The 23,156-nt window shown below is 44.6% G+C and overlaps 1 protein-coding gene and 1 non-coding gene across 12 annotated transcripts in view; both read left to right on the top strand.

Moving 5' to 3' along the window:
* The window catches only part of UBAP2 (ubiquitin associated protein 2), a 55,348-nt gene that overhangs the window by 17,223 nt on the left and 14,969 nt on the right, over positions 1-23,156 (top strand). For 7 of the 11 annotated variants that reach the window (XM_066602649.1, XM_066602654.1, XM_066602656.1 and 4 more), the window contains exons 3-16: positions 852-929; positions 7,787-7,897; positions 10,054-10,207; positions 10,281-10,358; positions 10,995-11,052; positions 11,621-11,724; positions 12,399-12,451; positions 12,741-12,808; positions 12,909-13,092; positions 13,798-13,999; positions 17,071-17,399; positions 18,908-19,077; positions 20,229-20,442; positions 21,907-21,946. In XM_066602649.1, the coding sequence (XP_066458746.1) occupies positions 852-929; positions 7,787-7,897; positions 10,054-10,207; positions 10,281-10,358; positions 10,995-11,052; positions 11,621-11,724; positions 12,399-12,451; positions 12,741-12,808; positions 12,909-13,092; positions 13,798-13,999; positions 17,071-17,399; positions 18,908-19,077; positions 20,229-20,442; positions 21,907-21,946 (1,843 nt within the window). The remainder of the gene's footprint in view (positions 1-851; positions 930-7,786; positions 7,898-10,053; positions 10,208-10,280; positions 10,359-10,994; positions 11,053-11,620; positions 11,725-12,398; positions 12,452-12,740; positions 12,809-12,908; positions 13,093-13,797; positions 14,000-17,070; positions 17,400-18,907; positions 19,078-20,228; positions 20,443-21,906; positions 21,947-23,156) is intronic. The other 4 variants (XM_066602658.1, XM_066602659.1, XM_066602657.1 and 1 more) reach the window with 2 other exon arrangements.
* LOC136630996 (small nucleolar RNA SNORD121A) lies at positions 14,486-14,568 on the top strand. The gene has a single exon (XR_010792997.1). It is a non-coding gene; the product is annotated as a small nucleolar RNA SNORD121A (small nucleolar RNA).

Genomic DNA, 23,156 nt, shown 5'->3' with positions numbered 1-23,156 from the left:
CATGTAAAGGGTCTGCACACAAAATCCGCAGCATTTCCATATGATGGTCTGCACACAAAATCTGCAGCAATTCTGCACTGTGTAAACATAGATCTTAGGAATTCCAGAAGCCAAAAATGTGAAGAATTTCCTTAATGATTTTCTGATTCTCATCTTGTTCCACATTGCATTGCTGTTCTGGAAACAAGTGCCAGATGATGGTTTTTTGGATTACTAGATGCCACATTGGAGAGATTTAATTAATAAATTCAAATAGACTTATTGTATTGTACCTCTAGTGGGCATTTCACCACTTGGGACTGGTCTGGGCTCTATCCATCTCCTGATGCTCCAACCCAATTCATTGTTAATTGAGTGATGCCTCTAGCTCCCCTGAGCGGAAGGAGAACGCTATGCACTTAAGACACACCACTTATGTCATATTCTTGGAATAGGTGCATACTCAGTGACTACCCTGCTTTAGGCATCGACCTTGCTGACTGCACATATGCCTACCCCAGAAGTAATGGCTCTGGCCTTGTCTGGAAGCTCTAGGGAGTGTTATAAGCAGTGTGTGAGAGCCTGGACCTGTCCCAAGGAGTAAACCGCCCATTGGATTTGCATACTGTAGACAGAGCTTGAGAGACTATCAGGGCATCGAGACTAAAAGGAAAGGTTTGTCTTCATTTACCCTACCAATGGTTAGGGCTGATGGATACTGGGGGTAGGCAGGGGGCTGATAGACGCAGTTAAAACATCCATTCTTGCTGACCGTTGAGACAATTAGATCTGGCTGTGGCGTCAGCTATGCTTGTAGAGAGGCTACTAATCTTCCCCTTTGGGCAATTTTTTTTACTGTTTTTGTTTTGTAGGCAACAGCTGAGCAGATCCGCCTCGCACAGATGATCTATGACAAAAATGATGCAGACTTTGAGGATAAAGTGAAACAAGTAAGTTAAGGGTTCCTTCTCTGTAACCCATTTAGGAAGTTCAAGTTTGTTTCCTGCCTGCTGAAGAGACAGACGGGACACCAGGTGGTGATTAGCATGTGCCAGGCTGCATGGCTGGGTGCGGTGGACAGCTGCAGGAGATTTATTTATGGGGGTTATATAAGTTGTCTTCTCCCTGACTATTAATGTTGGTTTTGTCAGTCCTAAACCATATCTTCTGAAGCAACGACAGGTTCCAGATTCTCCAACACATCTTTTCCTATACTAAGGGCTCATTCACATGAACTCTGTGGGTGGGCAGTATAGTCATGTGCAAAGATCGCGGCTATACTGCACTAAAGATCGCATGAACGGGTGAATTCCAGCTCCCATAGGAGACTATGGAAAGCACGCACCAAAAATGGGCCAGGTCCTATATTTGTGTGCACCACGGAGCTTAGATGTGACCTTGCAGTTGCATGTCCTGTCTTTGTTAAGACACGCTAAATTCACGCACCTAATATTCTTTCATGTGAACGCTATAGGAAACCATTGGTTCCTATTGAAGCGCTTTCTGTGCACGCCTATACTGCGTGCCCACAGCACTCGTGTGAACAAGCCCTAATGCTGAGCACTGATTGAGTTAATACTTAGCTATCCTGATACTAGGATTCAACCCTTTAAATTTGGACCTTGTTGAGTATGACTTCACTTTTTTTTACATTTTTCATTAAAGCCATTTTCCCAGGGCTGAGAAAATTGCACAAAATCTGTACATTGTGAGCAGCACGAATATTAACCCCATTCTTTTGAATGAGGTCATACACAAGAGCGTGCCCCCCTTCCCCAGTTGGGGGAACAGTGGGAGGATCGCTACTTCCCCGAAGCGATGCGAGGCATTTTTGATATAAAAACACCTCGCATCCGCAGAGATATCGTGTCTTGGCGAGTGCGATATCTGGCCGTGATTTACGGCCTGATATCGCAGTTGCTCTGTGAAATTAGCCCAAGAGTAATGGGCTACAACACAGTGCGTGCTTTACTCTCTGCTTTCTTTAATTGTTCAGTCAGAGCAAAGTTGTAAAATCCTTTCAGAAAATGTCATGTTTTGATTTTTCTTTTTTGCTAGGTTTTGAATCTTTCAACTATGTATAGATGGTGCATGTCTGAAATGCCTAAGTGCATCTGTGTGTCTTAACTAATTAAGGTCTTATGGGGTAGTCTTATCTCAGACGTTTATAGTATATCCACAGGATATACCGTAAATGTCTGATAGATGCGAAATGGACATGCAAAAAAAAAAAATAAAGCTCCTGCAACTAAATTAACTGGAGAAAAAAAACATTATGGGTCCTGGAATTTTGTTGTGCCACTTTCCAGGATCCGTAACTTTAATGCACTGCTCCAAAAACATTAGGGGAACGCTTGAATTGCATGTCGGATCTCGATAGATGAAAGACATGCTGAATATGAACCTGCTTTCATCTGTGTAGAGAACTGGGCGCAAGTGGCACAACTGCCAATTCTGGTGTTCCCAAACAAATGCCAGTTGAGCTGCACGGTCGAGGGCTGTGAGCGCAAGTCTCACTACAGAGCGTCGGGCCCTCAAGGAGTCTTTCTGACAGTTTGACAATAGATGTGTAGACCAATAGCCCTTAGGAGGTCATTTTGTAAGACTTAAGCAGTGTTAAGGCCAAAGGAGCAGATAGTGGTATTCCTGATGCTGGCTAGATTTCACTTCCGCAGCCCTTTCTAGCTCTCCTCTTGTAATGGCCCATGTTCTGGTATCTGTTCCATGTGCTTGGAGAACCAGGTAACCTTCTTGTGACGGCACGTATGATTGTGCCATTGTGGAGGAGCAGGACTACCTGACACCAGTGAAAAGATAAGGGAAGAATCAATCCGGAAGGATATAGAAAAAGGGATGGTCTCCATTCCCTTTATGGGGGTTGTTTTGCTATTGCCTTTCCGTTGCTCCAGTTGTCTCTTGCTTTTGCAGCAAAGCAGGTGAGATTAATTCAGTCGCTTCTGCTTCCTAACTGGACAGATTGATGTCCTTGAAGTTTAAGGCTGCTCTTACATGACAGCATTTCTCCACTGTAAAATGTAGATGGAGCTTATCATATTGTCTGGAAGGACAAGTCCAGGTGCTGGTTCAAAACTGGCATTTCTCTGCCTGCGTTTTGCAGAGGAGAAATGCTGCGTGCACTTGCAACTAAGTGACTTGGGGTTATACTGTGATGCTTAAGTAGTCCTTTTAATTTTTTTTGTTTGTTGTCCGTGTCATTGGGGGGCACAGCTGAAAACCATGAGGTATACCTACTGCCACTAGGAGGCGGACACTAAGCAAAAAGTGTTAGCTCCTCCTACTAGCTATACCCCTACAGCAGGCACCAAGCTAATCAGTTTTAGCTTGGTGTCTGTAGGAGGCAGACCTGTATTTCGCCGGTCTACAGGAACCACTCCGTCTCGGGAAATACAGAGCTGGCAGGACTCGCCGTATTAACCTACCAAGGGTAGTGAACAGAACGGAGTTAACCGTTTAGTTGCCAGCCTGAACCTCAGATGAAAAGCAGGCACGCCCAAGGACTAACCTAAACGTGACCTGCCAACCACAGTGTCCCCCTTTCACTGGAGCACTCCCTTCCTCCTTTAAAGGGATGTACCCCGCTGGAACTATGAAACCCCTTTCTTTCTTGGTGAAAGGGTATCTCTCCCTCTCTGCAGCAAAGTAAGTATTCACCCCCCCCCCCCCCCCCCCCCCCCCAATCTCCCACTGCACACTATAACCTCCATCATTCACCACAGGGAGTTGGTAGGGGAGGTCTTCCTCTTGCAGCCAGAGCTCCTTACAGCGGTTGACCGAGCCAGCCAATGTTCTCTTTTCTGTCTAGCACAGGTCATCACGCCCGGTTCCTGCATAGAGGCAACTGGGTGCCGTAAGGAGGTTCTATGTAGCTGACGGTCTATCCCTGTACTGGAACTGCATCCCACACCACGAGTGTTTCTTGCGCCCAGCACTGACCTCTTCCTCTAGTGCTGAGTGAGGCCCCCTTGGCGGTGGACCGCCAGCCATGGTCACAAATTGAGCCTCTGGCTTCAGGAATAATCGGAACATTCCCCCTGAATGAGCACAGTCGCGCCACTCTCCTCCAACCCTGGTGCTGTTTAAGGGATGGTTTCCAACTCCTCTGCTCCCCCAATCACTGCCCTGTATGCCTTTTTCCTGGGCTCTCATTGGCTCCCACATTTTCCTTCTCAGCAAGGCTCACCCTCAGATCGTCTCTTCCTGTTCCCCGGTCTCAGCTACTCCATACAGGCTTTGTTTGACCTGTGGCGCTTTCCATGCGACTGCATTCCACAGGGCTAGCTCGCCTGCTCTATTGCCTCACCTGCATTACCCCTTGCAATAGGCTTCTATAGACGTATTCTATTAAATACTCCCTGCGGCCTTTTTTAACACCATGTCTGACTCCAGACAAAGGGCCATCCAGAGCCACATACTATGTTTGCGCTCGCTACAACATTAAATTTACATGCGGGTAGTCTGAGCCGCTTTGTCCTAACTGCATTCCATCATGCCAGGAGAACTGACTACTGGCACCTCTCCTGTCCATCCCCCACCAACTTCAGAACTGGAGTGGGCACGCTCACTGTCACAGGCTGTTTTGGACCGAACTAGGGTGTATACTTCAATTCTAGACAGGCTGGACTGTACTACCAGTCAATCGTTTCAAAATGTGTTTGACTGAGCTGGCTCCTTCACACAGAACTCCTCCTGTGGTAGACAACAGAAGAGGGCAAAGCCTTCTCGCTCAAGGCAATCATCCAGATTCCCTGGATCGTCATCACATCCAGCCGTCCCTGGGACTCGCTCTGAACCATTCTCCGGAGACAATAGTGGCTCAGAGAACGAACTGTCTGAGTCCACCTCTGATTGCGATTTGGCCGAAAAGCGGGCCTCTAAACTCCACTATTGTGGATAAACCTGATAGTCGCCGTGAAGGATACCCTTCAGGTGACAGATCAAGCACCTACTATGTCAGCGGCAACATTCTCCTTCAGATGCCCAAAGCATTCTCCGAAGTCTTCCCTCCTCATGCAGTTTGAGGACCTCTTGACCAAGAAATAGAACCTTCCTGACAAACCCTAAACCTAAGTGTCTGGACCTCGTGTCTCCTTTTCTGGAGGAGTTTGTGAAGAAGTGGTTATCTTCACTAGCAGTGAATCCCTCAGTGTTCTAGCAAAACACACCATCTTACCTATGGCGGATGCTCCGTCTTATCAAGACGTTCGTGACAGGAATTTGGAATCCTTAGACAAAACTTCCTCTAAAGCCGTGAGTTCGGCATTCTGGACGGTTTTCAATTCTTTTTGAATAGTAGGACCACTACTAATTGGGCTAAATGTGCTGAGGTATCCATTCCGACTCTCCTCCAGAAGAATTGGCTGATGTTATGCATTAGATAGGCCAGGTAGGGAAGTTCATGTACAAAGCTTCCCTGGATACGACCGGAACGCTTGCCTCAGCAGCTTCAGTAGCCACATGCCCTGTTGCTAAAATCCTCAAAAAAGCAGATGCCTCTGCTAAGAGGTCTTTAACAGGCCTTCCTCTTGTTGGCTCAAGGCTTTTCAGCACCAGATGGGATCATTTCCGAGGTCACTGATGGTAAGAGATCCCATCAACCACAGAACAGACCCAGACATGCTCCACAGAAGAAAAGGCCACAATTTCGCTCTTTTCGCCGCTCTAGTTGCCAGAGCTAAGATGGTAAGAAAAGCTCACAGGAACAAAAGTGAAGGCCCTCCTTTAAACGAGACCCTCCTGGCACTCCCCCTCCTTCCCAACCACAGCCCTCGAAGTCCACTTCTACTAAATCTTCCGCATGATGGGCATCCCTAATTCATCCAGGATTGGGGGGGGGGGGGGGGGGGGGGAAGTGTGACTTTCTCTATTTAGGGAGACTTGGCTTGTCCACATCTCAGATGCCTGGGTTCTGGAGGTCTTTTCTTTGGGCCTCACCTTAGAATGTTCTGCACCTTCCCCTCCAGATTGCTGCTTCAGCTCCAGCATTCCAAGGTCCCATTGGACAACCTATCCTCTTACGGTTGGGCTTTTATGTCCAAGCAGGACTGGGACTCCATGAGTGATGAGTCTGCAGACCTGCTACAAGTACCTGAATAGGACTAACAGGAGCTTCACAGCTATTATCCGGGCCCTGGATGGGGAGCTCGGTACTGACGCCATTTTTTAAGAAGGGGCTGTGTCCCTGAAACATGTTGTGTTAGCTGTTAATAAAGACTAATTGGAGTAATTACTTTGTCTAAACCTGCCTTACATTAAAAGGGTTACACCTACGACCCTTATTTTCTCTTTCATGACTATGCGGGTCAGGTATCCGCACAACCATCGCTTTTCCAACACCCACTGGCCTCAAATTAGTCTGTCCGTTCTTTTCTACATGAGGTCACTCACGCCGCCCCTGCATACCATTCTCCTGTTTCACCTCTGAACCTAAATCTGGTATTGGATGCGCAATGGTCTCATCTCTTCAAGCCGTTAAGTAAACTGCTAGCTCGCCCTTTGGTCTGGATGCTGGCCGCCTTGTTAACGGCCGCCTCCATCTGCTGGGCTTGCAAGCCTTGTCGGCCAAACCTCCGTTCAGCCTTTCATCAGGACAAGGTGGTCCTGCGTCCTGTGCTTGCTTTCCTACCTAAGGTGGTGTCTGCATGCCACCTCTGATGAGGACATTGTTCTCCCTTCATTTTGCCCCTCCGCAGTTCATCCGAAAGAACGTGCTCTCCACATACTGGATATAATGCGAGCCCTGCAGACCTGCCTCTTTCATTCTCTCTGTCTCTAAGAACTACCGTGCCAGGGTTGGAGTGCCTCCCTTCTGTGTTACTGCGCATTCTACTCGTGCAGTTGGTGCCTCGTGGATGGTACACAATGGTGCTTCCACTACTCTGTAAGGCTGGTACATGGACCTTTTTGCGCACCTTTTTAAGGTTTAACTGATTGCAAACCTTTGCATCCGCAGATGCCTCCCTCAGACGAAAAGTTTGACGGACAGCTATAAACTAACGGCACTTCTCCTTTTATACTTTTCCCGCCCACAGGGGACTGCTCTGGAACATCCCATGGTTTTTAAGCAAACTGCTATTCTAGCATTGTTTTAAGGGTGGTTTTTTTTTTTTGTTTGTTTGGTTTTTTTTTTGTCTGTTTGGGTTTTTTTGCCTCTTTTTACTTGATTTGACTCTTGACTGTAAAACCACTTGACAATCGCAAGAACAAATAGCAGGTAAGTGTGTGGTTGGGGGTCTAACTGCCAGGAAACCCACAATCTTTGTAACCAGGATGCCGTGTGTATTCATGTGAAAAGGCAGTGGTCAGGCTTGTGTACTTCCGCTTCATTCATGTCTATGGGACTGCGGAAGATAGCTGAGCGCTGAACTCAAGTTCCCTCTAGCAGTGCCATAGAGATGACTAAAGCAGCTTTACGCATGCTCTGTTGCGTCCCCATTTAGATGGTCGGAACATGGAAACCCACGTCTCGTGAATGAATGGGGTTGCTGTCGGTCAGACCTCATCAATCATATGCTTATCCCCCATGCTGCAGATAGAGGAGCAGTCTACAATTTGGGATAACCATTTTAAGAAAGCAGACTGCATCTATTCCTCTTACCGACCTCAACTTCTGCCTACGTCAACACCTTTGCTTATACCTCTGCTTGCTTGGGGCCATGAAGGATCAGAAGGGATTTGTGATTGATCATTTGTGCATGGAAATGACTTATTTTAACAAAAAATAGTTGTAAACTATAAATTGTTTCAGTTAAATAACATTTAATGTTTGCTATTTTTTTTCTGTCTGCAGCTTATGGAAGTGACAGGAAAGAACCAGGATGAGTGTATAGTGGCACTTCATGACTGCAATGGAGATGTGAACAGGGCTATTAATATACTTCTGGAAGGAAACTCTGACACGGTGAGACTTGAGTTTAAATAAGCTTATTGGACTGTGGATTGTCAATTTCTATGTTAAAAGGGTTTTCCAGGGCTTTACTATTGATAACTTGGCCAGAGGCAAAAAAAAGATGCGACAGCATATAGAATGCAAAGTATAAACAAACGTTTATTCCTACTTTACTTGTGCAACGTTTTGAGCGTATTGGTCTTTATCACTATTATGGGTGAAATGTTGCACATTTCAAAAAGGAATAGAATGCTGTCACAGATGCCATCTGAGAAGTAGGACTCCAGATCCTTGTGTATGTTGAATACATGAAGAGTGTAGCTTGCTATTTCTATCTACAGGATACGTCATCAATATCAGATCAGCTGTTTTTCTGTAACTCGCACGGAGCCATACCCTGTGAAGTAGCTCGTAATAGGTACTTCAAGCTGTGTCCTATTCCCTTGAATCTGACTTGGCATACAGTACTTTTCCGAGCTGCTTCACAGTATACAGAGCAGTGCACAGCTGATCAGTGGGGGTGCCAGTGGTTGGACTCCTGCTGATCTGTTATGATCCTGTGGGAAGGTCATCATAAGTACTGGAAAAACATCTTTAGGGTGTGTTCACATTCTGTATCAAAATTGGTCCGGGTCCGCTACAGCAGGGGTCCCCAACTCCAGTCCTCGGGGACCATCAACAGGTCATGTTTTTAAGATATCCTATGGTAAGAACACTTGTGGCAATGTCTGAGGCATCGACAATAATTACATCACCTGTACAACACTGAGGAAATCCTGAAAACATGACCTGTTTGTGGTCCCTGAGGACTGGAGTTGAGGAACACTGCGCTACAGAATTCACCCGTTCTATTGAGGGCTCCTGCACACTGGTGAGGGCAATATCTGGCTTGAATTACGGCCCCATATCGCCCTCGCAATCCTTTTGAAGACCTCTGGATGCGAGGCGTTTTCACATGTAAACAGCCTTGAATCCCTGCGGGGGTTTCCTTCATCCCCACCGCAGCAGGAGATTGCAATGTTCTCCAACTGTTTTCAGTGGGGCCAATTTAAAACATGTGGAAGCCCCTGGATGCCAACAGCCTTGCATCCCTGCGAGGCTGAAGGAATCCCCCACTGCAACAGCAGGGGATCGCGATGTTCTCCGATTGTTTTCAATAGAGCTGGCACTGATGCCACCGGCCCTATTGAGAACAATGGGCAATATCACAAAAGGAACATGCTGCGTTTTTGTTTTTTGTTTTTTTTTGGTGTGTTTTTTATTTTTTTTTTTATTTTTTAAAAGCAGCATCGCAGGAGTGAAAACATTGCAAATGAGAATGCAGCCATTGAAAATCATTGGTTTCATCATCATGCGTTTTCACTCTCTCTCGCATTGCGGAAAACAAATCGCGCAAGCTTCTCGCCAGTGGGAAGGAACCCTGAAAGGGTAAAGAAATTGCAGATCCTGTGCATAAAAAAACCAAATGATGTTGTTTTTGACATGTTTTTTGGTACGGATCTGAACTAACATTTGCAGCACAGATTATGCTGATCTGCACCAAAATCTGCAATTTGTGAACCTGCCCTTAAAGGAAATCTGTCTTCACCGTTGAGTCCTATATACTACATGATGTGAAGTGACACAGGGCCAGGGAGCTGCTTCTTATACTCATGGGATCCGCTGTTCCAGTGCAGTGCCCACGAGAAATCTGCACATGCACACAGCTGGACTCTCTTCATAAGAATGTGTGAGTGTCCGTGTCGTTCACCCCCAACCCACCCCACCTCCCTTATTCGCCTCTATGTAAGAGGACATGCACACAGCCTTGTAAAAAGAGTCAGAGCTGTGTGTACGTGCCAATTTCTCGATGGCACAGAACTTGAAGGTGGACACAGTGCCCCCTCTTCACATTTTTGAGCCGCATAACATAGTTTATGTGGCTCAAAGGTGATGACAGATGCCTTTTAAGGTACCAAAGTAGAAGCTTGTTCCATAGTTCTTAACAATCTTTTCATGTGAGAAAATATGAGTTGCCATGGCTACAAATAAGATTTTGTACCTTTTTTCTTCTGGGAACACAATTATTTTAGAAATGCTACTTAGATCGTCTACAGATTAAGGCATCTATGGGCCATGTGGTTGATCTGAGAGTGATTTAATTGACATGTTTTGCTTTGTCCTTCTAGACATCTTGGGAGACTGTTGGGGGTAAAAAGAAGAGTATTGGAAAAGAGAGCTCTGAAAACAAGGAAAACAGGGAGAAGAGGGGAGACAGAGAAACCAGCCGTGGCCGCGGAACATCCAACAGACGTGGCCGAGGAGGAAGCCGTGGTAGAGAGTGTATGCTGCCTATTGTCAGCATTCTGTAGTGTATAGTAAATAGACTGTGTCTAATAAGGTTTCTTTCATGCAGTTAGAGTAGAAGAAAATGGAGTAGACAGTGGACCTGGGGACAGACCCGCTGACCGTGGGAGACGTGGACGTGGTAGAGGTACAGAAGTCTTTCTTTCTGCTGCTCTGTCAATCTATTTGTCATTTCTCTCATCATTCATCATAATGGTAAAAGAAAAATGCAATCTACCATCCTACATGGTGGTTGCACTTAATTGAATTAATTGGAAATTATTTTTTCATGGCAAAATAATAAAGAACTATCCTTAAGGGCCTTGTACACAGCTGATGATTGGGAGCCAACACTTGCCTACCCGATCATCTCACTGTGTGAGGTTGCCGCTGATCACCCAACAGACGAGCAAATGCTTGTTTGTCGGCTGATCGTGTTTTTTTTATCCAGCATTTGCATGTGCATGAACGGGCACACTAAGTCATTTGGGCACACATATTGGCGATTGTCACTCGTTCGGCTGCACTTACAAAGCGCAGTCTATTTGCAAAGACTGTGATTGTGCACTGGGAGCAAGTGCCAGTTTGCCAGTGTAAAGTATCATGGTCGCATACAGCTGATAACGGTTAAAGGGGGTGTCTAGTATTGCTCACTGACTATTTTAGCTCATTTTTTTGCACAATGTGACATTTGCATATTTCTATGGACTGTATTGTTGGATTGCTATTTGACTTAAACACTATATTCTGTATCCATTTCTGATTTGCCAAGTTTTCCTTACAGGATTTGGAGGGCGTGGACGAGGTAGGGGAGCAGGAAGGTTTTCAGCACAGGGCATGGGGTAGGTAGTTGCTACTAACATTCTAACTTGTATGGTTATCGCTGTTTGATGGTCCATTTAGACGGGACGAATGTCAGGCAAATGATGCCAGACACTCGTCCTTGTGTGTCCTCGCTCCTGCACAGGAGCTAGTACTGTTGGCTCGCTCACAGAGCGACCAGCAAGGGGCGTGGCGACTGCAGGAGATTTCTCTCATCGCGCTCCCTTGCCCCTGTCCATTGAGTTAACATAGCTGCCATTCGGTACTGAAGTCCGCTATTCACACTGAACGATGAGCGATCAGCTCATCATCCATCATTTATGCTGCATAAACTATGAGCAGATAGCTCATCGTTCAGTGTAAATGGCGGCCGTTCAGTACTGAACGGTCGGTTAACTCAATGGACAGGGGCAAGGGAGCGTGAGGAGAGAAATCTCCTGCAGCCTCCCCACTGAGAGCTAACGATACTAGCTCCTGGGCAGTAGCACGGGCGCTAGTATGTGCGGGACGAGTGTAAGGCATCATTTACCTGACACTCGTCCCGTCTAAAAGGGCCTTAAGAGTAATTGATTCTGTTCTGTGTTATAGGACATTCAATCCTGCAGACTACACAGAGCCCAGCACTAATGATGGCTTTGGTGTAAAATCAGAGGTGTGGGAAACTGGTCAGAGCGATGGAGATGACGGGACTGGTAAGCATTGTTTAAACTTAATGTTTTCTTTTTTGTTAATATTTTCTTACCATCAGAATCAATTGATTAGATACTTTATTTTATGTTGCTGAAGAGACATATTGCATGTTGTTTAAAGGGGTTCTCAAGTTACAAAGTATTTGTGGCTAATCTTCAGGACAGGTAATCAATAGTAAATCAGCAGGGGTCCCTCACTTGGGATAAGCTGTTTGCCGAGCTGGTACGCTGTTACATTGAGCTGATATTTGCAGGAAGCAGACAGCTCTGTTTTAATAGCAATGGTAAGTCTTAGCATTGCAGGCCAGGTTTACATTGAAATGTATGGGAATTTGACCTGCAATACAAAGCCTGACCACTGCTGTAATTGGCTCAGTGCGCAAGCTTGTTGGCTTGGTGAATAGCTGATTAGTGGGGGTCGCAGACAACAGATCTTAGCCGATCTACTATTGATAACCTATCCTAAGGATAGGCGACCAATAGTTTACAACTGGACAACCCTTTTAATCATAAGATTTAACAGGAAAGACAATTCTTACTCTTATATATTCCTGCTCCAGTCTATTTGGAATTGGTTTTCAGGGACATCATTTATGTACACCTTTTTATTTAAGTCACGTTCAGGCCTTGTACATACCTTATGTTGCTTAGGATTTTTATTCACTGCTTTTTACAAGGAGCATGGAGAAATTCTATTGAAGAGTGGACAGCAGAAGACTGGAATGAAGATGTGAGTGCTGTTTGTTTTTAATATTACTTGACGTATTGCTAGAGGTGTTTTTTTTTTTTTTTTTGTTTGTTTGTTTTTTTGTTTTTTTTCCCCTCTTGTTCCTTGATGTGAGGAGATTTACAGCTAAGCAGACAGCTCCATACATTTCATAGTGGGTTCGTACTGCAGCTGGAGTCCCTTTCACTTCAATAGGACTCAGCCTGCAGTACCAGCCTGGTCCACTGCACAATGTATGGAGCTGTCTGCTTCTTGCAGCGAAACATCAAGAAGTTTATCTTCTCCTTTTCAGCTTTCTGAAACAAAGGTCTTCACTGCATCTTCTGTTCCCTCAGAAAACCATATTACGGCTGGGCAAAGGTATGTTAAGTACTCTGGTTATTTCCCCTAGTTCACTGATAAAAAGCAGTATTGGACAAAACTCTACATTTATGGAGTGTTTGACTACTTTGTGTTTCAGCATTGACCTGGTAGCCCTGCTCCAGAAACCACAAAACAATGAGGGTGGTCCTGGAGGGTTTGAATCTTCTCAACAGCAGAATTTTGGGCAGGCGCTGGTGTTCACAAATTCTCAGCACAGCTCTCAGATCACCCCTGCACCCAGCAGCTCCAGTGCCATCAACAGCTTCACACCACCTAGTCTGGTAAATCTCTTCTTGCTAACTTAATCCAATTGCATGACAGCAGCTAAAGATACACATTTACCCCTTACTGAGGAGAGTCTACATTTATGGTGCAAGTCGGGTGTCATGTGGCACTTGCTTGGGATCTTGGCGGGTGTCTGTTGTCTTACACAGCTTTGATTAAGGCTGCTTTCACACGGTTGACAAAATCATGCGATTTTTCTCACGATGCAACAGTTCTACAAATTGCATGTATGTGAAGCCAATGCTTTCCAGTGAGTGCCTTTTTTTGTAGGCTGCTACATTGTGAGGAAAAATCGTGGCATGCTTTATACAGCCGCGATTTGCGATGTTTTGTAGCCCATGTTTCCCTAATGGAGCCTGCCTTACTGTGGTGCAATACACAGTAGGAAGTCCTACTGTTTGTCCCTAAAATAAGCCCTGGCTACATTATGTAAAACAATACATTACCTAACAGGCGCTGTCGCCTCCACCGCACTTCTCCCCCCGAAGCTTTGCCGGGCTTGTTTGTAGTCTTCAGCCTCTGCTTCCTGGTCAGGAGGTTCAAAAATCCCGCCTCCGGGAAGCGCTCGCTCTGATTTAAAGTTATTTATTTTTCAATTGCAAAAGAAAAAAAAAACAACTAAAGTGATGCAACGTGAAGGTGTTAAACTTGCTGACCATTTCCACACTCATGTATTTTCCTTTTTTAATTTTTTTTTTCAGTCCTCTGTCCTTGGATCTGGATTTGGTGAGATTGGGTCTTCAAAACTGACAAATTCTGCTGGATCCCAAATACTGGAGCAGCTGAAGAACCCGGGTCTGGGGCAATTCCCAACCCAAAGCTCTCAGAGTGGCGCTACCACGAACCCCTCTTCCTCGTGGGACATAAAGCCTGTGCCGCAGCAATCTGTGCTTGCTCAGTTTGGTAAGAACAGACCTTTAACACTAGTGCAATATTAGTCATGCTAATATTGTCACAAGCTGATGAGGTCTCCCTGTGCCCCTACCCCCCCTCCCCTTCGCCCCACACTTTCATGTTTATTCTACCGCAACCATCACTTTCCCTGCAAATGACTGACAACAGACCCGTCCTTGAAAATCTTGGTCATTTGTATGAGTCTGTAAAGAGATCTGTGTTTAATAATGTGGCTATGAGCCAGAGGCTTCTAAGACCCAAATAAACTTGTGCCCGGTAATAATCCTCCTTATTAATCCTGTAAGCACATTACTGGTCTCGTTCATAGCACTTGAAGGTGGTCTGCTCTTTGATTGACCCTTGTTTGTTAATGATAGCAGCAGTTGTGTACTTTTGCTATATCAAGAAGTCTTTCAAATCCTCTTCATCGTGACTGCTGACTTACTGTTTGAAATGGCCTATAGTCCTAGCTAGAAAGTAAGGAGTTGTTTGTCTATCCGGAGCACAATGATGTTCATCTTTCCAAGCACATATCTGAACTGTGTCTGTGGAGAACAAGAATTCTGAGTGATCCGGATACCAGTTTCATTGTCTAATTTTGGGTGTAATCTTACAGCTGAGATGTAGTTTTTAAAAAGGCGTTTTCCGGGTAAAAAGTATTGATGACCTATGTTCACTGGAGGTCATCAATAGTTTGCCATGGTCCTGCCGGTTGGGATCCCCAGCGATCATCTGATAGCCCGACCTGCTGTCAGTGCAGTGGGGCCAGACGTCATTGGGACCAGAAATGCCATAGCGAACTTTGCTCCCATTGGAATCAATGGGAGCTGAATCCTCCTATTGCACTTCTGCTTCCGACCCTGCTGTCAGAGGCAGGAGTGCCAAAAGTGTAATAGCCGGCTTTAGCCCACATTAATTTCAATGGGAGTGAAGCAGCCTATGGTACTTCCGCTCCCGACCCCAGTGACCACCTCTGGCCCTACTGCAGTGACAGCTGGCCAGATCAGCTGATCGCTGGGATTCCGAGCGGCGGATCTTCAGCTATTAACCATTAATTACCTATTCTGAGGATAGGCCATAAATAGTTTTTGCTCAGAAAACCTCTTTTAATATACTTTGGATGCACATTTATTATAGCCCAACTATAGAAATAATACAAGCACAACAGGGGAAGTTTGAGAACTGCATTTCATACTTCGGTTTTAAATGAGATCACCACAGGCGCAGGATGTGCCTGATGTATGAAGCCTTGCATTTTGACCATCCATACACCTAAAAGAAATCAGTCATCAGCAAGTTGGGGTCGATTTCTGGTATAACGTGCGTGAGTTTCTGGCATAAAATTAGACATATCTATCAGGACCGTGCGGCCAATCCTCCTCCACCCCCCTCCAAACTGATGTGGGCTTGCTTAAATGTAAAATGTTAGATATTTTGTGAAAGTAAGGCTTGTGCCAAAAACTTGTCATTTTTACACCTCTTAGCATCATAAATTCCCCCAAATAGTCTTATGATGAGAAGTTGCAGACTGTTTTTACCACTGTCTATTTCTGTTTAGTGTATTGGACTGGTCCTGTTGCTTTCATATTTACTTGTACTACTTATCTTGCTGATTTTTAAGGTTCTTTTATATTACCCAATTTATTAACATTCTTCCATTTTGTTCACCTAAAAATTGCACTGTGTAAAAGGGCCAATGATCAGCTGACAAACGAACACTTGTTCATTGCCGATCCTTGATTTTTTTCCTGAGCTGTAGAAGTTCTTGTGTGAACAGGGAGATGTACAGCTGGATTATGGGGACAGGCAATTTAAAAAAAATAAATAAAAAATTATATATATATTATGCGCATCACGTACAGTGGACAGCAATAAGCTGTTTGGTTGCTGAATCGGTATGACTACAGGTGCTGGTTGATTATGGCTAGCAGAAGCTGCAGTTGGTAAGACGGACCATGTTATCAGGCAGAGTACAGAGGGGTTTGGTTTAGGGGATATGGTATGCCTCCCTGAAGAGGTAAATTTTTAGAGCTCGCCTGCAGTTTTGTGTGTCAGGGATTGCCCGGATAGTTTTGGGTAGCGCGTTCCAGAGGACAGGTGCTGCTCTGGAGAAGTCTTGGAGGTGGGAATGAGAGGTTCGCATTAAGATGCGCTTAATCAGATTTAGTTAGCGGAGCGGCAGGTGGCTGATCAGCCGAGAGTGGTTGAGGGCAACAGTGAGTGTTTTTAGTGTGTCCACAGTGAGAAAGGGGTGAATTCTTGCGACGGTCTTGAGGTGCAGGTGACATGTTCAGGCAAGAGATTGGATGTAGGGGGTGAAGGAGAGATCGGGGTCGAATATAACCCCAAGGCAGTGGGCGTACTGGAAGTTATGGTGGTGCCAAAAACGATCGTACTAACAAATGGTCTGTCCTCACAGCAGCGATCCTAAACCAATCACCCGGCATTTGTTTGCATCAGGCCCTTGTAAAACGACCTTTAGCGTGTGTAACATGCTAAAGACTTGTGAGCATTGTGTTCCGTGTGCTGTAACACAGGACTAGACCTTGTAAACACAGGACTATTTATACCAGGAAGCTTGTGGGACTGCTGCTTACTGCCTGTGTCAGGCCTGCATTGTTTCCTATGGCTGAACTAGTCCGGTATGACAAGCATTCCTTTTTATGCTAGACTTCCTCTTGCAGCGTGCTTCCACCATAATAAGTTTACTTTAGCTTGAGGTGGCTTCTCAGGAAAGCAGAGGATAGCAAAGATAATAAATGTCTTCCACGTCTCTTTGCAGCAGTCTACGGTCAGTGGGGGCAAGGCACTTTCCCTTAAAATCATTTTTCCTGTAAACAGGGGAAGAATGTAGTGCGAGGACAATCTTGTCTAATGGTCATGCACAGATACTCCCACGTGAAGATGTGTACTTTTTCATAATTGCGTATGCTTAGTGGTGGTGCATGTTTGTTAGCATCATCCATTGTGTGCTCTGGAGCGCTCTCGCCTCCTGTAGGTGGTGATCAGTATTGAATTGATCTCAATAACTTCACAGGATTTCCATGTTAAACAGTTTCTCTTCTCCTTTCTTAATTCAGACTTCAAATCGCAGCCCGAGCCGTCACCCGTGCTGAGTCAGCTCGCACAGCGGCAGCAGCACCAGATACAGCCAGTTACAGCACCCCCTCCTGGTCTGGAGACCTTCTCCTCACAGGTCAAACTGCGGGAAACTTCTCCAGTGGACAGCTCTACCAACGTTAGCAAAATGATTCAGCTCCCCAACCTGTCCTTGGACTCCCAGGCGATGTCTGTACAACAGACCCAGCAGCAGAAACACATAAAACCCCAGAAACGGAGGATACCACCCACTTCAAAGGTCAGCATCCTGAAGAGCAGTCCTTTTTGTTCTGCGAGCTACAATTCATTGGTCAGTGCATGGTTTGTTCGTGATATATTTTTTTAATGATTGCGTCAGTAAAGGCTTTTTCCAGTAACTATGACTCTAGCCCACACTATGGTTTTGCTCCGTCTGTTTTGTGATCTGTTTGACGGCATTTTATCTTAACATTATTCTGCTATGTACTTTGTTGCAATTACCTTGGCTACTGAATATACACAAGGAACATTCGTCGTCTCAGACCTGTCCCCATTTTATGTTGCATGAGATTTCTCACCCTGAAAATCTATGTGCAACATTTAGTTCTCGCATTTTTATAAATTGTGCGTGACACACCACTTATGTCATTGTGGTGGTATCTATTACTACTCTTTGTCTTGTACTCTCCTTTCAGTTGGTGCAAATTAAGGCACCCCAGATATACAACTTGCTGCCACTACCCTGTTTCCCATAAAATAAGATCTACCCCAAAAATAAGTCCTAGCATGATTTTTGAGGAGGCTTGAAATATAAGCCCTAGTTACAGTTCATTTAAAAAGTCAATAGGAATGCTTTAGGTGCATGAAAAAGGCTGTAAAAACGCAATTGCTGAATTTTTTTTACAGAGATTTTAATGCAGGTCATCTGAGTCACTTACCCAGTAGACTTGGTTCAGATCCTTCCAGCTACTCTCCACAGCCCCAGCGTAGTTTCCGCAACTCAGGCAATCATAGCAGCTCTCTAAGAACCAATCACAACCCTCGCTTTGTGGAGGCGGGATTTATGACTCCTGTAACCAGTAAGTGATCCTGTGTTGGCGGCCGAGGGCTTTGTCAGTGTTTTTACTGCTCAGAATATGCAGTAAGAACTCTTAAAAACAACAAAGGTCTGAGCGCTCTAATGTGAGCGCCCTTAAGGGTTGGAAGTACCGGGTTCTTTCTCACAGATCAGGTAGTCCTGCTGTCATCAAAATAAGACGTCCCCTGAAAGTAAGCCCTAGCACATCTTTTGGTGCAAAAATTAATATAAGACCCTGTCTTATTTGGGTGGAAACTGGGTAATTACTGAGTTCTGGGTTACTAGGCACTCATTAACGTTCCTAAGCTCAGGTCACTGCTATAAGCCACAGTCCAGTACATCCACATCTGTAATGTACTTTACTGCTCATTTTGGCCAGTTCCATGAGTTTGCCCTTACTCAAAAATAAACCCCATTACGTTTCACAACCATATTACCACTTTTATTACACCATCTGATTTTTTTTTTTTTGTATTTACCAAGTCCACTACCAAAAATGTAATCCTAATGCCATAATTCTGTTAACTAAACCTATTCAAGGTTCTTGTGGTTGAATGAAGTGCATACAGTGTGTTACGTTTTATTTGTATACAATCCATCCTTCTATCATGTGGTAAGTATAAAGTGATATGGGTACAGGAAATAACATTTGGGGGAGATTCTTAAGCAAATAATCTTGAGGACTGAATTCCTTGGCTGGGCCTGGAGATAGTGCTGACCTGCTATTGCCCCCAGGATTAATGTGTGTTATTTCCCCTTAGATCCCCTCGTCTGCAGTGGAGATGCCAGGATCTGCTGATGTCACAGGATTAAATGTTCAGTTTGGAGCCCTGGAGTTTGGATCAGAGCCCTCTTTGCCTGAGTTTGGCTCAAATACAAGTCCTGATAATGCAAGTCAGACGACAAACAACTTGTATTCAAAAAGCATAAGGTGAGGGGGGGGGGGGTGTCTTTAGCTCCATCAAATCTTTAGTGTAGCATTTGTCATTCATTGTTCACGACACTAAAAGGAAATTATTGCTATTTTTGCATTAACCCATTAAGCACCAAGGGGCGTAAATATTCAACGCATTGCCCTGGGCTTCTGCTGCCTTTTACTGAAGGAAAAAAAAAAACGATTTGCCACCCCCCACCCCCCCAGAGGTCTTATATGATATCATGAGGGACATAGATGTTAAGAAGAAAAAAAAAGTAATAATCAAAGATTACACTAATTATATATCAAAATGGCAAATCCATTCCTATACTTTATTTTCTCTTATCATAAATGATTTAAAAAAATAAAGAAATAATAAATTAAAACTTTTTGTGCACATTACCCTATCTAAAATAATCTGGAATAACATTTTGTGAACAGATATTTAAAAAATAGCCCCATACTTGATGAAAAAAATAAAACGGAAATCATTTTGGATGGCCAAGAGAAAAAGTAAAGCCTGAAACCACCACACGGGAGGAAAAACGCCAAAGTGTCTGGTCCTTTAGGACTTGAAACCCTTAAAGACCGGAGTGTTTAAGTGGTTGTTCGAAAAAAGTACTTATTCCTTATGCTGTGGATAAGGCATAAGTACTTGATCGGCAGGGAACCTAAATGAAAAGAGTGGTAGCCATATGTGTGTACTACCACTCCAATTCTGTCAGTGGGACTGCCATGGATAGTAGGGACGGGGCCTCGCATGGTTCAGTGTGTTAAGGCAGCAAAATGCAGTCTTAAGCTCTCGCTCATGACCCGAAGGTTGCAATTTCAATCCCTGCATGGTTCAGGTAGTTGGCTCAAGGTTGACTCAACCTTCCATCCTTCTGAGGTCAGTAAAAGGAGTACCCAGTTTGATGGGGGGGGGGGGGGGGTAATAAATAAAATTACCTGAAAGCGCTGTGAAATAAGTTGGCGCTATACAAATAAATCCCTTCCGTAGAGTTGTAGATCTGTCTACCTTATGTTTTCTCTTCAAGCTCCACTAGGGGTCCTAGTACTGATATTTCAATTAACGGGTCTGTTAAGCTTGGTAAAAGTGAAGGTGCTATCATAATAGATGCTTTATACATGCTGTTTTGTGAGTAAACTCACTCATTTCTTTCTAGTGAGTCCCTGAATACCTCTTTGCCAATATCAAGTACTGTGCAGGAGCCAACCTACACCTCGCCAGTAATCACCACTTCCAGCCACAGCAACTCCACACAGAGCACCAGTCCAGTCACAATCTCCTCCTCTTCCTCTTCTTACGACCAGACGTCTGTGCACAACAGAATAGGATACCAAAGCTCCATTTCGGCCTCTGAGGTGGTACCTGTCACTGTAAGCTCCCTTTTCAAATATTTTATATATATTAACCCCTTAACGACCGGGCCATAGTGTTTTTACGTCCTGCAGCTGCAGGACGTGTATGGAGGGAAGTAGCGCCGCTATCTCCCTCCATACAGCGCGGGCGTCAGCTGTTTATTACAGCTGACACCCGCGGGCAATAGCCGCGTTCGGCCGAACGCGGCTATTAACCCTTTAAATGCCGCTGTCAATTCTGACAGCGGCATTTAAATCCCCCGAACGCTGTTTGGGGGTCCCGCACGCCCCTCCCCCGGTGAGATCGGGGGATCCGTGCAAAAATAAAAAAGTTATGGCACGCACAAGATGACCGCAGAAAATAATTGAAAAAAATTTAATATCTTTAAAAAAAATACAAGTACTACAGCAAAAACAATACTATATAAGTTTGGTATCGTAGTAATCTACTGACCCATAGAATAAAAATATCAGGTCGTTTTTGTTGCAGTTTGTGCGTCGTAGAAACAGGACGCACCGAAAGATGGTGGAATGTCGTTTTTTTTTCCATTTCTCTCCGCTAAGAATTTTTAAAAAGTTTTTCAGTACATTATATGGTACAATAAATAGTGCCATTGAAAAATACAACTCGTCCCGCAAAAAACAAGCCCTCATACAGCGACGTCGATGGATAAATAAAGGAGCTACGATTTTTTAAAAGGGAGGAGGAAAAAACGAAAATGGAAAAAAGCAAAAAAGCCTGGTCACTAAGGGGTTAATAAGCTTGACACTCAAAGGGGCTTTTTGTTTAACTGCCCTATGTATTGTAACATAGGAAAGGTGATTTTTGTTTTTTGGGTTTTTTGTTTTTTTTTAGTTCTACCTTATGTCGCATTGGAAGGCAGGGATAGTGTCACTAAGGATCCTTTTACACTGGCTGATCCAGTGGGATTTTCGTTCATCGTTCTGTTTAAATACATGCCCTGACTTAATGACGAACGAGAATTTGTTCGCTTTTCGTTTGTCGTTCAGTTTCTGCATGCATAAAACTGAACAGATTGGCTGGTGTCAACAGGCCCGTCGTTCACTAGTGAGTGACTGCCTGTTTACTGTGAATAGAGGCAGGGCGGCCCAGAACAATCTCTGGCCCGCTCTGCATCCATTCACTCAGCGATGATCGTTCCTGTGCTTTTATGCAGGAACACGCAATCACTGGGACGACCTGTGGGGCATCTGGACCTGACAGTTTGGCCTGTTTAAAAGGACCCTAACCCCATTCTGCCTAATATGAAGTGCAGAGAAATGCTGATTAATACGCTGGACAGTACAACTGCTGGGGCAACCTTGTGATGCCTGCAGAGCCTCATGCATGGGTCCTTTTTAATTTCACCTTACTTATGATTATAATTATGCTAGTTACCTCACCTACACACATAGATAGGAGAGGTTTGTGAATTTGAGCTATTATTTTACTAAGCTTTTATTCTTTAATCTTGATTTTAGAACGGACATAATGGAATTCGGGCACAAGTGTCTTTGAACAGTAGGTACACTTTTGTGAACGCTACCTGAATTTGATTTCCCCCTGATGTATGCAGCAATAAAGCAGCCCTCTGGTTTCAGGACAAAATTGTTCCCCAGATAGGAGGGGGTATATTACCTGCAATTGTTCTTCTCTGCTGTTTCCAGGCAGGCTGCAGCAATTTTCTGACTACCTATTGCGCATTTTACGCTGCACTTTGTTTTTGCCAGAGCTGATCACGTGAGCTGCTCTGTCCAATCAGAACTGGTGGGGTGCATTGGTAGTCTAACACTACTAATGCACTGTGTGGAATTAAATAGTCTAAAGATTGTCAGCCATCTTAGAGCCCAGCCACACCATCTTCTGCACCATCCATTTCAAGTACAGAGTACAGCAGTGTGTCCCGGCCTGACTGCGGACCTCCAGACCTGAACTTGGAACATCATGCATGCTTATGATTCTTTGAGTTTGGGTCTGGAGACCCATGGTCAGGCCGTTGCACACTGCTACACTCTGAAGTGAAATGGATGGTGCAGAAGATACTGTGGCCGGGCCCTTAGATGGCCACGAATAGGATATGGAAACAGAGGTTTAGAGGGAGGGCAGAGATAAGTTGCAGGTAATGTACCCTCCACCCTCTTCTGTCCCAAGAGAATTTTGTTCTTATACCGGCAGGTCGCATGAATATAAACCTGGCGTCATTGAGAAAGCTTATTCATAACTGCAGCCTTCCTTGTGGATCCCAGGGGTTTACCCATGCTGTGAGACTAGTGCTGCTGAACAACACAACGATCGTTCAGTTCAAGCACACAGTCTTCTGCCAGCTCCGGACTGACGTCCTCTCTTAAAGCGGTGGTTCAGGATTTTAAAAAAAACAAAAAAAAAACAGTACCAAGAACAGGAAATGTGTGTTAGATAAAATTTTTAAATTAACTTATATTCACCTGTTGCTTTACCCACCAGTCTTTAACTTGTACTGCGGCGATGATGTGCTGTACATGCGCATGTTAACAATGCTGCCAAATGCTGGCTTGCATGGTGATGCCTCCAAGTAAGGTGGTATACTGCTGATGCCAGTGGTTGGCTGCAGCTGTCATGTATGCATGTGCAACACATCACCAGTAAAAGATAGCAGGGAATCAACAGTTGACTGTGTAAGATTTTTGTTTTACAATATTCCCTGCTTTTAGTTAAAAAAAAATATATATTTTTTTAAACCATGGACAGCTTT

The sequence above is a fragment of the Eleutherodactylus coqui genome, chromosome 5 (genome assembly GCF_035609145.1).
Source record: "Eleutherodactylus coqui strain aEleCoq1 chromosome 5, aEleCoq1.hap1, whole genome shotgun sequence".
Taxonomy (NCBI): domain Eukaryota; kingdom Metazoa; phylum Chordata; class Amphibia; order Anura; family Eleutherodactylidae; genus Eleutherodactylus; species Eleutherodactylus coqui.
This window is presented reverse-complemented; position numbering and strand designations above follow the sequence as displayed.